Raw genomic sequence first — 17,590 nt, 5'->3', positions numbered from 1 at the left:
AAAAAAAAAAAAAAAAAAAAAAAAAAAGATACTGAAACCGACCCGATGAAGACCTGATCATTCCCATAAAAGTTGGGTACCTTTTTAGATCGCCTACCCAACCATCTTACTACAATCTATCACTTACAAGCATACTATTAATAGTCCAATATAAATATCAAACCAAAGTACATCAGGTACTTTTGAATAAGGACTCACATATTTATAATAATTCAAGTAAACAATTGCATTTATAATACACAAACGACTTAATTAGAATCCTAATACAAGACTGAAAATAAAGAAAACTATCCTGGATTTTCTCTTTAGGAAGTCTGGTAAGGCAAATTTTTTGAAGTTAATAAACTTCCAATTTGAATGTAATTTATTTTAAATGAATTTATGTAGCACAACGTTTCGGGACCACTGTCATATTCATGTACTTTAAAACCTCCTAATGAGTCAAAAATTTGAATTTCATAAAAGAAATCATGTCATATCTACATTGCTTGACACTGTTCTCACTTTTTTATAATTACTTAATGGTTCATTCTTCCCCTCTCTTTAGCACAGCCATTGCTCTATTATATTAGCAAATTTAAAATAGCTCTATTATATAACACTAAAAAAATTATTGAGAAAGAAAACTGTTGGTCGATTTCGACTATTACAGGACTTACTGGACAAACAGTTTCCAATCCATTACAAAAGACTGATCTCCATTAGACTAATAAGGCCTGTCTGGACATACGAAGTTGAGCTTTGGGGCTCCACTGAACTAAACTAAAATCCTTCGTAAAATCCTCAATGCTCCTTACTTCATCACAAATTACATCATTCCCAACCATCTTCTCCTCATACATAAAGACCTTAATGTTCCTTATTTAACTGATCTAGTCCGAACCAGATATCAATCCTTCCATTATACAATCCTTAACCACTCAAACCCATTAGTTTCTAACCTTGCTTCCTATTTCATTTCTTATAAACCTCCCAGGCGCCTGAAAAAAGATGGCCTCGAGACTTTCTATTATAAAAATGCTACTAATGGGTAATTCCTCTACATGTCTGTCTCCCACCATTTTAATCTTACTTCAAATTTACATGTTGTATTTTATGTACAGTTATAAATGTCAATAAATAAATATAAAAAAATTATACTACAACTTAACAATGTGTGAAAATTTGTTCTCCGAAAACATTTTGAAGAAGATTTGTTGGATGACAGTGGAATTCGGAGTAAACTAGCTAGAGAGGTCCTTTTATCGAAAAAGGAGAGTTGGGAAACTCAACCTAAGATGAGTAAAAATTTATAAACTTAATGCTGCTACACTGGATAGTGAGGAATAGTGGAGGCTTTTGGAGGAAGACTTGATTCGTTGCACTATTTGTGTATGTACATAAAATTTGTGAATAAGTAACTAAGGTCTGAGGAAGATTCTGAGGAAATAATGAAAGTTAATGACTACTTAAATTACCTATGTATTTAGTATCAACCGCTCGCTGTCGTGGCACATAAGCTAGTTGCTAAAATATTCAAGGGAGTAAGTAAAGACAGAAGCGTAACTTGAATGCGATATCTTTTGAAGTAAATTTTTTTCTAAATTAAATATAAAATTTTGAGTAAAAAAAAGGAAAAAGAAATATCGACTAATACCGACCTAAGGACTTTGATACTGATTAACTTTTCCAATAAATCTTTTTCCGGTTGGCCGTTGAGAGGAGCCCTTAAAAGGAAATTGGCCTAATGATGAGATTGCAAGTCATTGGGATCAGAAGATGCCTTCGATGCGGTAAATTTTCAAGTCCCTTGTATAATAAATGCGGTAAATTTCTAAGTCCCTCTATTGAATCAAGTTCCTTAATCCTCAGTTTTAAGTTCATTCGAAGGAAAAGGTGGTTTTCGTAGTAATAAAAAAATTGTAATTTACATACAATTTTCCAATTATGGTTTCTTGACGGAATGATTTACTGTTATTATTTACGCTTTAAGTTATGACTTTAAGTGTAGAATACGATATGATGAAAGCATGAGCATACTTCCCTTCCTGCCTGGTAAGTTGATACACGTTTGATGTCTGTACCTAAAATTACTTCATCAATAGCACCAAGCGCTGACGAGGCAGGGCGTGGAAGACTAAATTACATATAAGAAAGCCATCTCTTGTATCATTTTCCTTCGCTGGATTGTGTTTATTTCATCTCCAGAAAATTATAATAATGCATAAACATTAAGTTAAACTTGTGATATTTGAATTAAGAATAAAATGTGTTGTTTTATAGACTATTTAACATCCAGTGAATCCTCAAAAAAATTTGAAAGATCTATGACAAGGATTCGTCGTATTGAATTCAGGACATTTTATAATTTAATGAGTACTATGGCAACAATTAAAAAATGTTTAGGTTTTGAACATAACAATAAATGAAGACGCATTTGTCTTGGGTTGGAGTAGCCCAAGCTACACATAATAAAAATATTTGAAAGGGGAAAATCCATCGTCTTTTACAGACAATTTGAGTAGATTTCTTTTGTAACTATCCAGCCGACTTTAATGAATTTAAAAATGAAAAGAAATCTGCCTTATTAGAAATTCGTAATTGGTGAAGTTTATTAGTTTATTATTTATTAGTTATGACTAAAAAAAAATCTTGCTCCAAAGGAAGAACAGAAGAACATAATTAATAGAACAAGAAAGGAATATTTCGTTAACCAACAGACAAAACTAGATAAAATAAAATGATTAAGCATTTTGATGAAAATAGAAAAACTTGTTCTAAAGAAAGATAGAGGGGTAAATTATTTAAAATAAATTATACAATTTTTAGTGATATTTAAAAACTAGTTGTGTTACTATATTGTTAAGATTTTTTCTATTAATTAATTGGTTTTTAATATTATATAACGTAACATATGAACAGAACATTAATTTTAAAATGGTAGAAAATGAATTAAAGTTAAAAATATTTAACCTAAAATAATTAACTTTATTTATTCAGAAGTTCGAAAATTATTCAAAATCTAAAAAAGAAATGGGTGTGAGTACATATATTTCAGTCATATAAAACAGAAAAAGAATAGAACAATTTAAAGAACTAAATGAATAAAGGTCACTAAATGTACATGATATTTATTCGTTATTTTCCAACAACAGCGTTGTGTTCACTCATTATTTATTCAGAAGTTCGAAAATTATTCAAAGTCTAAAAGAGAAATGGTTGTGACTAAATATCTTTCAGTCAGATAAAACAGAAAAATAATAGAAACATTTATAAAGCTAAATAAATAAAGGTCACTAACTATACATGAGATTTCTTCTTTATTTTCCAGTAACAGCGTTATGGTCACTCATTTTATCTATTATTTTCAAAAACACCCACTCAGTTGAAAATATATTGAATTTAATCAAGACTATGTTATTTATCCATTTGAGTTCTTTATTAACCCAGATATGATTTTGTTTATAAAATTCAGATACTCCTAAAAACTATAGAGCATTCGAAAAACTATTAACATTAGAATTGACATTTAAAAATGTACTAAAATAATAACCAAAGGCTCAATTTCCCGCTGACCTATTGTAAGTTCTATGGCCCAAATAAGACAGAATTACTTTCCAAAGCCACCAAATTCAATCTATCTCAATTACAATTGATACTTCAACAACTGTGCCTTTAATTAATTTCAAAATTTTGAAGTGGATTTTGCTTTAAATTAAACATTTTTGAACAATCTTCAGTTTAATTACATAATGAAATGCTTTGATATTTTATCCGTGTACATTTTGACATAGAAACAATGCTATTTTCAGTTGTTCCAATGAAATTTCCACTAGGTTTCTTTTAGTAAGCTCGGACCTCGACCAATTCCAACATTCGACATAATAATAATACGACATTCGAGATTAAAAAAAATATACCTAAATTATGTTTAAATGTATATAAATTCTATATTCGAAAAATGCATTTTAATGCATACAATAATTCATTTAAAAAAATTAAAAAAGGAACTACCTATAATACGCAAATACTTATCAAAGTAAGATAACAAGAAAAATTTTAAACAGTTCTATTTCAATTTTCCTAAAACTACTTTAAGGCATTTAATTACTCTACAATAATTGCACCCTCCTAGCAATAAAAAATCATATTTAACGAAAATTATCTAATTTTCTACAAAATTTCCCCTTTTTTAAATATTGTTTGCACACCGTTCATGGAAAAAGTATCTATTTCAACACCCATGCGTGTAAAGATGTCTCTATTATTTATTTACCATCATAATATTAATATATTCATATAGCATTAAACGTATTGTCAATTATGAATATAATGTTTTAAAATCATTTGCTAAACATGAATGTAAATTTTATGATATATTTATTGTTGTAGATATAAAATAAATAAATCGAAGTATGAGAATAAAAAGTAAAAAAATACTTTATGATATTTCCTTAAAATAATAAGGACTAGAGAATATAAAAATTTACAGAAAATAAATTGATAATAATTTTTGATTATTGGCATAAAATAAATTTAATGCCTTTGTTCAGGCCACTTTTGATCATTACTTTAGTTTGATAAATTTATATTACTTAAATTACAAACTCACGTTCCTCTCTTTATCTACCTTTATTTTTACCATTAATTTTTCTCCTTACAACCTTAAATTGTCCACTATTGAAGTACTTGTAAATGTATTGTAACATTTACAATAGTATAAAAAGCTTAAAACAAGTAATAGTTAGTAGAGGTAATTGCTACCTAATGCCCTGGCAACCTCTTTGGATTATAGATAACAGAAGCCAAACCTGTTTTACTTACCTATTATCAGTACGTGTGCAGCGTACCATTTTAATTATTTTCTTCACCTATCCTATATTCAATTCTATTTTACCTCCTTCTGTCATCTTCATCAATTTCATCCACCTGCATATCTATCTTTTTAATATCAGTACATATTCACCTCTACAATTATTTCTACATTCATATTATTCTGTCTCTTTAGCCCATATTGTAATAGTAATTAACTAGTGTTAATACAATTAAAATAGTAATAACTTATAATTACCACTTAATCTACCATTTTTATTTATTAATTTTTTTCTATCCAATGCTCTTTAAGTTAGTTTTTGTAGAATTCTATTTCCAATTAATATCTTCTTAATTTTGTATGTTTATCTTAATTGTTACATTTCTTATCGTTTTATCTCTCAAATAAGTTGTTTTTCTGTTCTATCAGGTATTTTAACATTTTCCTGTTGTTTTTGACATTACCTTATAACTCTTTTATATAATTTATTTTTTTATTAAATCTTGTTTTACTTTTTTTTTTATTAGATATATTATTTTGCATGTTCACATGTTTCTTTTTTTCTTTCTCTTTCACCTAATATTTTATTTTTGTAGTGTCCCATCCATTCACAGGAATATTTTAAATTTTCTATTTCTACTTTTTTATGAACACATTATTTAAGACCCCAAATTAAACATCCGTAGAATCTAGCGTAATCTGAGCGAAGTGCAGGGGCGCCCTTAGAACAACCACGTGACCCCGAACAGCCATTGTAAGCTCTAATAGAATTTTAATTCAGAGAATAGATTTTAATTAAAGGTCTTAAACAGGATTGCTGATTACACACTCCATAAGCACATATAATTTATATTTATTGGTTATTAAATCTAAATCATGGACCAGAGCTTAAACAGAAATTTTAAGGATTGAACTTTATTCATATCAATGTTCCAAAAACTTTTCCATGATATTCCCTAGATATCAAATGGCGTAGACACGCTTTAGAGAAGTAAAAATCATCCAAATAATGTTCACTGTGTAGATGACGGCTGATTGGAAAGTGGGTTCAAATACACGCCGTATATTTATCAATCTAGGCTGGTTCTACTTAGGATTTATCGCCTGGGAATTCAATTGGGAAAATTAGTATTCATCGATGGAAATTTAGATGCTGTGGATCAGATCGGAAAAATAATCTATTCTTTTTAAAATAAAATGTTTTCTGAGAATTTATCATTTAGAATACCTTTTTCCTATGGAAATCCCAGGGTTAAGTGCTCTGGAGAAGAACTAGCTTTAAGAACAAGTATCATTTTCGAAATTCTCATAACGTTCAAATAAAGTGGGGAATCAATCGAATCTTCAGGCCCTGTATATATACTCTCAATATAAACGGACCCTAATAAACCAAATCGCGTATTTCCTATGCAAATAGTTTTAAAAAGTTCGTCAAAATTGAGGAAAATGATTAATGGAACTTTTGACAGTTGCGGTGAATGAGAAAATCATCCGTCATTATTCTCTCAACTCGCTAAATAAAACTGAAAAAGAAAACTGTAAAGAAAAAAGTTAAAGTATCTTTCTTATATATGCCGGGCTACGATCAATTTAAACCCGGAAATTGAGCTTCCCTAAAACTTTGAAACTATTTTATCCATGCGCTTTCATTTTTCATTCCTTATTTTTTGTGATAGCGTGAAGAAAATAGAGAATTTAATTAATAAGCTATATTTATTTAGAGACAGTAAATCTGTCTTAAGTCTTAATATTTATTCAATTTAGTAATTAATACAAATCTAGAAAAAAGGAAATGACCGGGACTGTAAACTGAATTCTCATATCCATCAGTTTTTAATTTGGGATAATTATTTTTAAAAACAAAACTGAGTTTTATTGACCTTTGTGATGAGACTAATTTCTCACAAAAGGATACATATTGGAGCAACTTTTGTGGGAGTTTTATTGACGCATTGAGACAAATAAATTCAGGGGCCTTCTTGGATGGTGTAACCAAAATAAGAAAAAAAAAACAATGATCAAATAAGCAACTATAAATCAGAATAACATTTTATTTTAAATGAAAAAAACTATTTTAATGATTGAAAAATAAGGATTTATATTTTTACACCTAAAATATTATTTTAAAAATGCATTTCATTAATTTAATCAAGCTAAATAACATAGGAAAGGTTTTTTCATAAAAATGGCAGTTTCCCACCGCTGGGTGATGCGTCTTTCTTCGCCCAACACTTTTTCTCATGATGGTATTTTCATTTTGATGAAGGGAATGACTAAATTGAATAAAGTTTCGACCGTAATATGTTTCATACGTTTTATAATTTTATTGCAAATTATTAATTAATCTAGTAAATTTGAATATAAGAACTTATTTATCTTAATAAAGCATTCTATAGACAAAGTTCTATCCTATTATATCCTTCTTTAAATAGAAATTTAACACAATAGCTAAAGCGGTATGGACCATAATTCTCCAACAATACGGAGAAGTGAGAATAATAGAATAGATTAGCTAGAATTACAGTATTATTGAAAATTTAAGCGGTAATCCAGTAATACTATTAGTATTAATTATAATTTCTAAGGGGAAATATTGAAGACTAACTTTTAATTTCCTCATCACTATTTTTCTTCAGTAAATATTGACCGTGTAGGTTGATTCGCTTTACTGTGTGATCTTGTGATGAATAGAAGTTTGTAATAGTTCAACAATCTCATGATAACGACAATTAAATTGAGGCAGTTAGCAGTTAATGGAAAGTGGCAATAAAGGAACTACACCCAAAATCTGGAGTTTACGATATTTACGAAGGTATGGACAGAGCCTTCCATTTGCATACTAGCCACCATTACCATGGTAATGCCCATCTACCGTGAAGCAACTGATTATGTCAGCAGTGAGATTAATTCCATGTTTTTAAGGCGGGATCGATAGCAGCGGTTTAACGGCTCATGGATGTGCGTGGAGTTGTCATGTGAGGTAACGTCATTAGCAGCTCTCAGTTTATCAACAGAGAAAAAAGTTCGGTCCTCGGTAAAAAAATATTTCTTAGTTTGTTTGATTGTTTTATTTCATATAAATCATATATAACCCTTCAGTGCGTTGGCAATAAAGCATCAACCAATAAAATTCAGAAACGACGTACCAGAACGTTTTTTTAGGAATTAGATTTAGTTTAAATACATTTTAAAAAAACCAATGTTAGCCCCAGCACATTATAATATTCAAAGAACGCCCACTACAACATAATTACAAACTCAAAAAAACCTTAAAATGTAGGCAGCTACAGAAGAAGGAGACAATGTGGAAATCGAAATATGTTTGGTTTATATATTTAAGCTAAAAAAAAAAAAATTAGAAATAGGGATTATGAAAAAAAAACAAATCCTGTGTCATATACACAGGTCCATAAAACTATGTCGATATTATTACATACAAAAAATGATAATTGTTAAAACTAATAACAAGATCTGATATTATTCCACATAAAATAAATTATCTATAATAGAGCAGTTTACAAAGAAATGATTCCATTTCTTTTTTCACATAGATCCCTAAAGTTTCATATAAACAAGGATAATTAGTGATGAAAAAAAGTCCTCTAATAAATTCCATGGATCTTTATAAAACATGTTTATTGTGCTGTGAATGTACTGATGTAATTATTGTGCATATATGAAATGAAATGTGATAGTTATTTTCAAAATATTAAAATTTCTATTTATTTTAACACATTAAACAGAGATATGAGATATCAGGCTCCATCCATTGGTGCGTGTTTTTCAATAGGGAAATTTAATATTTTGAAAAAAAAAGCATTTCATAATTTTCCTTTTCCTTTCTTTTAAATATCCAATTTCATTATTTCTCCGATGACTTAGTAAATATGGTCTGAAACTAATGGGGAAAAAAACATCTATTTATTTTCTTCCCTAACATTAGAAAATGAAAAGAAAAAACAAATTGAATGTTGGAATTTAATTTTAAAATATCTCGAATGATCTGAAAACACTTCGCTACAAATAAATCTAAAACCTGAGGCTGTTTTTTAGGTCTTTATTGAAAAACATGTGAAAAAAATGAAAGTCATGTTCTTGGTATTATCTTTGAACTAAATTCTAAACAGCACCGAACCCGGTAATATTACTTGATAGCTGAAATTGTCCAATGACTAAACTCCTAACGGTTTCTGATACAACATAGTTAATACCAGTCCCAATCGATGGAATTTCAGAGGGATCTAATATTGTCCTGTAATTAGTTCATCCTGACGACCAAGAAGGATTTGGGTAATAACTGGAATATTAATTATCTATTTTCTTGATGAATCCGGTTCTCATGAAATTCAAATCATAGTTATTTTAATTTATTATCATTGTTACCTGAACTAAAAGGTTCAATAGAACTTTTGTTGTTAAAAAAAAAAACTTATGGCTAAATGAGAGTAAGCCCAAAAATGTTACAAAGAAATAAAACATTAATTTTAAGTATATATTAATAAAAAAAAAGTAAATAAAAATAAAAGAATAAATTACATCTCTTTAGAGACACAGAAAATAATGTATAATATGTATTGAAAATACCAATATGAGGAAATAGAAGATAAATTTGATTAAACAAGTTGTTCAGTGTTGGCATTTGTCACCTGATAATACTTCGGTAGCCAATAGGTAGAAGGACATTGCGATAAGACATCTGTCTTAGCCATCAGCGGGTTATCAAAAAGTGGGGTTATCAAAAAGCCATGAGGATAGAAACCAAAACAAAATAAAAAACTAAAATATATGTATGTATACAAATAAAGCAAAGTAATTAAGAAAATAAATAAGAAGGAATACTTTTAAATATTAGATATGCAGCATCAAATGCATAACTTGACTATTCGATGTATAATTATTTTCAATAAAGATAATATTTCGTAATAATCTCTCAATTAAATTATCAAATAATTAATTACATGCAATGGAGTTTTCTACAGATACTGTAAAATGTTTCTAAAGACGATAAGCATAATCTTTCGATTCTATGATTCACCTCCTTTTATAAGATTAAGGATTATACTTTTTACCCGGTATGAATCAACAGATAAAGGTGATAGGGAAGGAATTTTACCTTCTGACCACTATTTTTTCAATATTTCCCAACCAAGCAGAATAGTTGAAATCCAGATCTGAGACTTGCTAGTGGAATGATACATAACTTAAAGAACGATTTGGAAATTCCATTTTATTTATTTAGTTCTATCGTCCTTTTTTATAAGAATTTCAACATTGTTCAGAAAATAAAAGTAATTTAAAAAAAAACAACTAAGAATAATAGTGTAGACAAGCAGAGAACACGCGTAATCAACGGAATGTATGTTTCGCACATCAAAAAGAAATGGTTCTGGATCACTTCATTGTTATTCATTCTTCTTGGTTTAACGCGCCGGCGGGATCACAGGGGTGCGACTTATGAAAAAGCAGAGATCTTGAGTAATGGTGTAGCATTAAAAAAATTGTGGGCCTCAACAAGGGAGCTTGTCATAATAAAGATGAATTGGCTGATGAAGCTGAACTTAGGGTCTTAGGGACATGACAGAGAATATCAAATACAGGGGCGTTGGTCTATCGAGGAGTTGGTTCAAATAGGGGATAACCTCTAGTAACCTCAAATAGATTCAGCGTTACGAGAGACCATTCAGGGTGACAAAGATTAGAGAGCACAATGACGTCACCATTGAGAGATTGACAGAACCGAAAAAGCGGAGGACGCTTCATATTGAACAATAGAAGTTCCCTGTATCGGCGTCAACTACGGGGACTGTAGTGTCCTCCGTTCACCACTGATGCAATAAATTGTGTAAAATCTTTGATTTTTCTTTGTATTTTCTGTGTTTTGTCTTTTTTTTTTTTTTTTTGTATTTATCATGTCACTTTAAACTTTTTTAAAGTAAGTAATTTGAATTAGAAGTGAGTCCTTATTTTATAAATTTTTCCAGCAGATTTTCTAAGAGTTATTTACTTTAGCATACTATATAGATATAAGTTTTAGTTTCAATTGTCTTATATTATTTATAGGTTACTGAGGAATTTTCGTAAAATGGCGGTGAAATTGCATAATAAGTGTTGTGTACCATCTACCGCTTTTCCTTCTTTTTTTAATTTTTTACGATATGAGGTATATATATATATATATATATAATGAAGGGTCAAGGGCGTAGGACTTTGTAAGGGAATACTATAACTAGACCCAACGGCTGTGGTATATTTATGTGACACATTTTTATTTTTATGTTAAAAAATGTGGGTTCAATGAGATTAAAAGATTTTTTTCTCAGTATTTGGAAAAAAAGACAATTGAGTTGATTATAACTAAAACTGTAGATTTTTTTTTTAATATCTGCTTCTAAATGATGTCCGACATAATTGTTTTTAATTGCAGCTGTCAACTGATCTCTTCATGAAAAACAATCCAGTGATTTCAATGATAGTTTCATCTACGACTTGTATTTTGTAATGAGTTTTTTAATGAATTAAACATGCATGAAAGGCACATTGGTAGACTTCCACATAATTCTTTGGTTATATCATTTCTTTTTTTTTTTTGTTATTTTCTTAACATTTTGCATACCTTTTGTACGGTAGACGTCATTGGAGCCACACTGACACGCAGAGGCTGCACTACCGACAGACGGACTGACTTGCACTGCTGAACTCCCCAATCCACCGCCTGGCAGGAGTACTCTCCTTCGTCTAACGGGTCCGCGGCTTCTACGTAGAGATTGAAATTCTCCCGATCGCCGGAATCATCTGATGTAACCCACGTCGTCATGTTCCTACAACAAAAATATTTAATAATTAACTTTATAATTTTTTAAAAAATAAACATTGCCATAAAATAATTGTGATAACAATAGGAAAAGCCCTAACATTATTTTTTAGATAGTAATGTTTTTAGTTTTCAGTACTAATAAGCACATCTAATTATTAAGGATAGTTCAAAATTGTGTTAGACGTAAAGTGAATTATTACTAATTGTTATTATTTTTCTTTTTTTTATTATAGTATAAGTCATTCTAATTATATAACAATCAAGACTATTCATACTTATTCATCTTATTTGCTTACTTAATAGTCTAACATTATTTAAAGGATTAATTAATATGTTCTAATTACTATTATAAGGTTAAAACTACTAATAGTAAAAAGATACTGTTTAGATTTCAGACGGAATCAAATCCAGGCATGTACTTAAGTAATCCAGTCATAATTTGTGTCATTACTTTATTGACTATAGTTTTTAATAATTTATTTAAATATAAAGAAAAAAAAACTTATAAATTAATTCATGTGATAAAAATATTAGTGCTGATGATCAAATGATCCAATCATATTTATTAAAAATCAAAATTTCCAACGGAAAATCATTTTTCTCAATTTAATGGATAGAGCCACTTCAACTAGCGGGTTATAAAACACTAAGAAGAGGGTTATGTAAACGAATTTATTGCAAAAGAAAATCTAGTGTTTTGGCGAAGGATGAACTCTTGAAAAAACAAGAAAATATTTTTTTTCAGTAAGAAATGGTTTTTATATTTTATTTGTTATTTTTAATATTTCTTGATTTATTTTAAAGCTGACAATAAACATTTTCAGAAGGAAAATATATTTTTTATTTTATTAAAATTATTTATATTTTTTATTGAATTAAAGCATTAATTTTTTTTGACATATTTGTTGCTTGAATTTGTCATTTCTTATGACCTCTACAGGAATGAAAAAGAAGCTATACTAAACAATATGGCAGACATTTTTACTTTTAATTACCCTTTTAAAACTGGAGTAACGAAATATACATATAATATATTTATATAATCAGTTTAAATTTTTTCTTTTAATTATGATTTATTGAATTATTCTTTATTTTTAATGGAATAGAAGACCCTTAAGTGTTACATATTACAGTCTTGATATATGTGCATGTGCATCTTGATATCATCAGCAATATTTTTTTTCTCTTATCTGTAAATCTATTTACGATAGTATCGCATTAATTTCCCTGTCAAAACCAGCCTTGTGTCTGACAGAAATTGTTCCAACAGGAGGGTGAAGAAATATACCCTGTATGGGGCAACTAATGGTGGCAAAACACCCCGTGCACACACAGCACAATATTTCCTGCCAAAGAAACCATTTTTTGTGAGCCATGTGGCCGCTGACCAAATATTCAATTCCAACTTAGTAAAGATCTTAACAGTCATAGAGTAATACATAACCATGTCATGTATTATAGAAAATTATAGTATAAGAATTATATTTAGTTATAGAAATAAACGATACTGTTGTAAATAATAAAATTAGTTGATCTATTTTTTTATTACCACTTGAATTTAAAATATTTCAGTAGAATATCAGTGTTATTAATTAAATATGTATGAAATCAGACTTGTGGACAATATATACTAATCAACATTGATTAAATTTTTATTAAATGTAGATATTATTTAAATAACGATTAACTATCGTGATGACGTATTAGAAAATTAAACACGTTTATTTACTTTGGTAATGTTCTACTATATATTAGATATTTCTTTTTCCTTCTTGTTTCAGTATGTTACACACGCATGTTATATACATGTATTCATTCATGTACTTTTCTTGTTTCTTTTTCCTCTTCGCCCTATGCGTAGAAATTCCTTTATCCACTGAAATTGCTTTCAGCTCTTTCCTTTCTCTGTTGACATTCTTTTCGTATATTTTTTATTGTTTTCAAAAGACGGGGTCCCGGGAGGGTAAATGTTGTTCTACCCTTCGGCTCGGGGACTTACGATATACTTTGATTTCGCATTTTCTTTCTTAATTATTAATTTTTCTTTTTATGCAGACATTTAAATAAATATCATTATGTTTAGAATGATTTAAATTCGTTCAAAATTTTTTTTTATATATAACTTCTATTTTAATTATGAAACGCAAATATGTTATTTTTAGTTTCTTTTCACTGTAATCTTCCTGAGAATTTAAAACCAAAAAATTATTGATTTTTCGTAATTTATCCTTTGAACCAGGTGTGTGTTTTTAAATGATATTTTGATTTTTGCTTAGCTATTGCTATTAATGATATAACTCTATTTAGGCAATGCATTATTCATAATAGTGATTAAAATTCTTTGACGGTTGGTTTTACATTTATTAGGAGATCCCAAATTAGTGTTAGAGAAGCCTTCTTGGCGATGGAGCAGAAATACAAAACGACGGGTTCCAAGGCCAAAATTAATATAACACAATTGGAGAAAGATGACTTTGCCTTATTACATGTTCAATTAGAAACGATAATCATAGTGTTATTCTAGTATTGGAAAATATGGGACAGAAAGTTTAAATACAGATTAGCAGCAATTATGAAATCATATTTAATAATTAAAACTCATCACAAGTAAAATACTACATTAAAAAACTTCACAATTGTCCTTACAAGACTTTATATTGTTAATAACGTCACTTGGACATATAAAACATTGGCCATCAACAATTCATTCGAAGATTATATGCTTAGAAGAAAAAGACTGAAACGTATTCATGGTCCGACATATAATACATATTTGTTCCGGGATTACCGGAATTAGGTCTGTCCAATTTCATCGGGTTACAGAGGCTAAAGTCAAACGATATAAGTTTGTAGGGACTCTTTTAAAACGCATAAGAATTCAACAGGCAAGACTAGACACAGAAAAAGACAGAGATCGCGCTGGAAGATTCATTAATGTTTTTGTAGATCTCGAACAAATTGGAATGTCAAAATGATTAAGCTGGTAAAGAACCACTTCAAGTATTTTTTTAAGCTTTTAAAAGAAGAATAATTGACATGATGGAATAAAGAATTTTATTTCCTTCATTCATCATGAACACATATGTTATAAATCAAATTAATAGGAATATTAACTGAATAAGAAGCTTCGGAAGTAATTTTAATATTGTTTTGATTTTTTTTTTTTGGTTCAAAAAACGGTTCAAGTCCTCCATTGAAGCAACCTCGGAGTAAGAATGTCAAGAATCATTTCTCATAATCACCATAAAATAAATATTGACTGACCCAGACGGGAAACGAACCTATAACGTCCAGCACCAAACAATGTGAGAGCCATGTCCCAACATGCTCAGCTATCGAGTGGTTTGTGTGGTATTGAAATCAGCTAACTAGAGTATTTATTTTTAACCATTAAGAAATAATTATCTCTAATGGATATTTTACATTAATTTGGAAATGTGTGAGTAGACACTGAACTCTACCGGGCCTTCCAGATATACTTGGAACGATAATTTATTTATTCCTTCATACCACCCGTTGATTGAATTTGGAATCAATAGAACATCCAGGGGCAAAACCAACTTCCACAAAGTAAGCAATTTGCCCTTAGAATGGGATAAATTTGGCGGTTGAACTTGGTCTACATCACCAATTCGTAAGGAGTGCCGCAGCGTGGGTTGCAGGCATCTTTGACAACATTTTACAATACGACCCTCAGTAGTCTTCATTTTGAAAAACCTGACTAAAATATTAAACTTGGATGCCACTTTTGGCTACTCTGAATGTATAAACTTTCATTAACTTTGTTAAAATCAAAAACATCGATATGGTAATTGGATATTATATTTTAATACGTTTTTATGATTAATACTAATTGAAATTCGAAACTAATTAACTCTTTCCACTCGATTAACTAATGTGGGTAAAATTCTAATTTAAATGTTTTAATGCATTTTCCTGGGGAGCGCGTTGGCACTGTAGCAAGGCACGATTCTTTTAATTTCAAGAGAACGGGATTCGAATCAGAAAATTGTTTTTTATTACACTGTAGCCATGAGTCAACCCTGTGGATTCTGGAGCCCTCCTGGGGTCTCCTCAGCCTCATAAATTTGGTACTCTTAACTGGATAAAAATCTGGCGGTCGAGCGTAATTCTTACCAAATCACTTCCTTGCACAACCGTTGGTCTAGTAACAGTACTTCCTTACAAAGTATTGCACCTATAACCCTTCATGGTTTATCGCGGTACAGATTTCTATTTTTTTCAATGTAATCTCCAACATTTTTAGCTTCTTCTATCCTGAATTAGAAACCTTAAAATGAATAAAAACTATTTTTTCAACTTCACTATCTTCAAAAGCTATTTTAAAAATCTCTCTAATATCCAATCGTGAAGGATAGTTCAGTTTATAATAATCAATGTTGGTAATCAATCACTTTTATTTCAATCCTAATAAAACACAAACGTTTGAAATATTTTTAAAATAACAAAAGGAATAAGAAACGAGTTAAAATATTGAAATTAGTTATTGTGAGGGTAACTTTCAACAAATAATGTTAAAAATTCTCAAAATAAAAAAAAACTTAATCAATTCGGCGAAACAGGCCACAACACCAAAATAAATATATAAAAAGATTTAAGTGCAAGTTCTTTAATAGCACTGTTTATAAATTTTAATATCCTCCAGAGTCAGCCTGAACTGATAAAAGGCTTTTTCGAACCATTAACCTTGGCTCCCTCATATTACCAACGAACCTTGTAAATTAATATCTCCTACACTCTATCAAAACAACCTTGCAAAATAGGTTTATTGTAGTAGTTTAGTTTATGTTTTTATTTTATCTAAAAGTCTGAGAAAGAACTTTTAATGGATGTACTGGTTACGCCTGGCTTAGTCCGCCTCTGATCTCTATAGCCTATTGTTCAAAATTATTGATTAAAACAGCTCAATAAATTTTTCCAAGTCTCTTATTGTTGCTGTTTTCTTCGTAATTTTTTAAATAATTGAATGAAGACAAATTAACACAAAAATTATATTTTAATAATACAGATGTATAAATAAATAGTTGTATAAATGTTTATCTTACAAAGAGTAGTAAAAACACTTAACACTTATTATTTATTGTTTGTAGGGTATAAGATTTGTTTTATTCGGGACAAGTATACACATGTGCTCCAAACCCTATTTAGGACAGAAGAAGATACTTTCTTAAGCTTCACACACTACTTTTCTCTGTATCAGACCCAAATTTCAAATTTGTTAAATGCTTAATTAACACCTACAATAAAACGAATTTTTGTTCGTGTCAAGCGCTCTATAATATACAACATGGGAAGCTGTCACAGTATGGGATATATTTATTCTAAATTCCTGAAAATGTCTCTACTCTACACCTCGACAACACAGTTCCTACCTCCCTCCTCATATGGCGTACAAATATTTCTCTTCGAAGAAATGAAGATCATTCTAGAGAGTAGTTGGAGAGAATTCGAACAGTTTCCGAAGGACATTCTCTGATATAAGTTATATATAGTAGTCTGTAGATAGTAGTCGTACATATTATGTCATATTGTCTCTTTCTTTCAAGTGTCTACTCTGTGGTCTCATTTTTGTAACTATCAAGTGTCAAATATTGGACTACAAGAAAGAAAGATAGTAAACTGTTAACGAAAAACGTAATCTGTAATCTACATGAAGTATTAAGAAATACCACAAAAATACATATAGTTGATTTTGATTCACCAAATGACCACATCAGCCTGTATTTTTTCTTAACTTCACATAATATATTTATTATATTAAAGTTACAATTAGCAATGTATGTGTGTGCTTAGTGATAGTAATATATAGTAGTACTTAGTAATATTATTGGATCCTTATTTGAATCATATTCTTTATCATCTTGTTTTATTCTCATTATTACATTAATTCACTAATTGTAAATTTGCAGCTTTGCTATTCACTTCAAACTCTTTTCAGTTATTTTTATTATTATTATTATTAT

The 17,590-nt window shown here is 29.4% G+C and overlaps 1 protein-coding gene across 1 annotated transcript in view; it reads right to left on the bottom strand.

The window, feature by feature from the left end:
• LOC106682274 (uncharacterized) overlaps window positions 1–17,590 on the bottom strand; it is a 367,154-nt gene that overhangs the window by 162,799 nt on the left and 186,765 nt on the right. The window contains exon 8 of the mRNA XM_067053653.1: window positions 11,406–11,610. Coding sequence (XP_066909754.1) covers window positions 11,406–11,610 — 205 coding nt within the window. The remainder of the gene's footprint in view (window positions 1–11,405; window positions 11,611–17,590) is intronic.

Source organism: Halyomorpha halys, unplaced genomic scaffold (genome assembly GCF_000696795.3).
Source record: "Halyomorpha halys isolate HHAL.00 unplaced genomic scaffold, Hhal_1.1 Scaffold400.1, whole genome shotgun sequence".
Taxonomy (NCBI): domain Eukaryota; kingdom Metazoa; phylum Arthropoda; class Insecta; order Hemiptera; family Pentatomidae; genus Halyomorpha; species Halyomorpha halys.
This window is presented reverse-complemented; position numbering and strand designations above follow the sequence as displayed.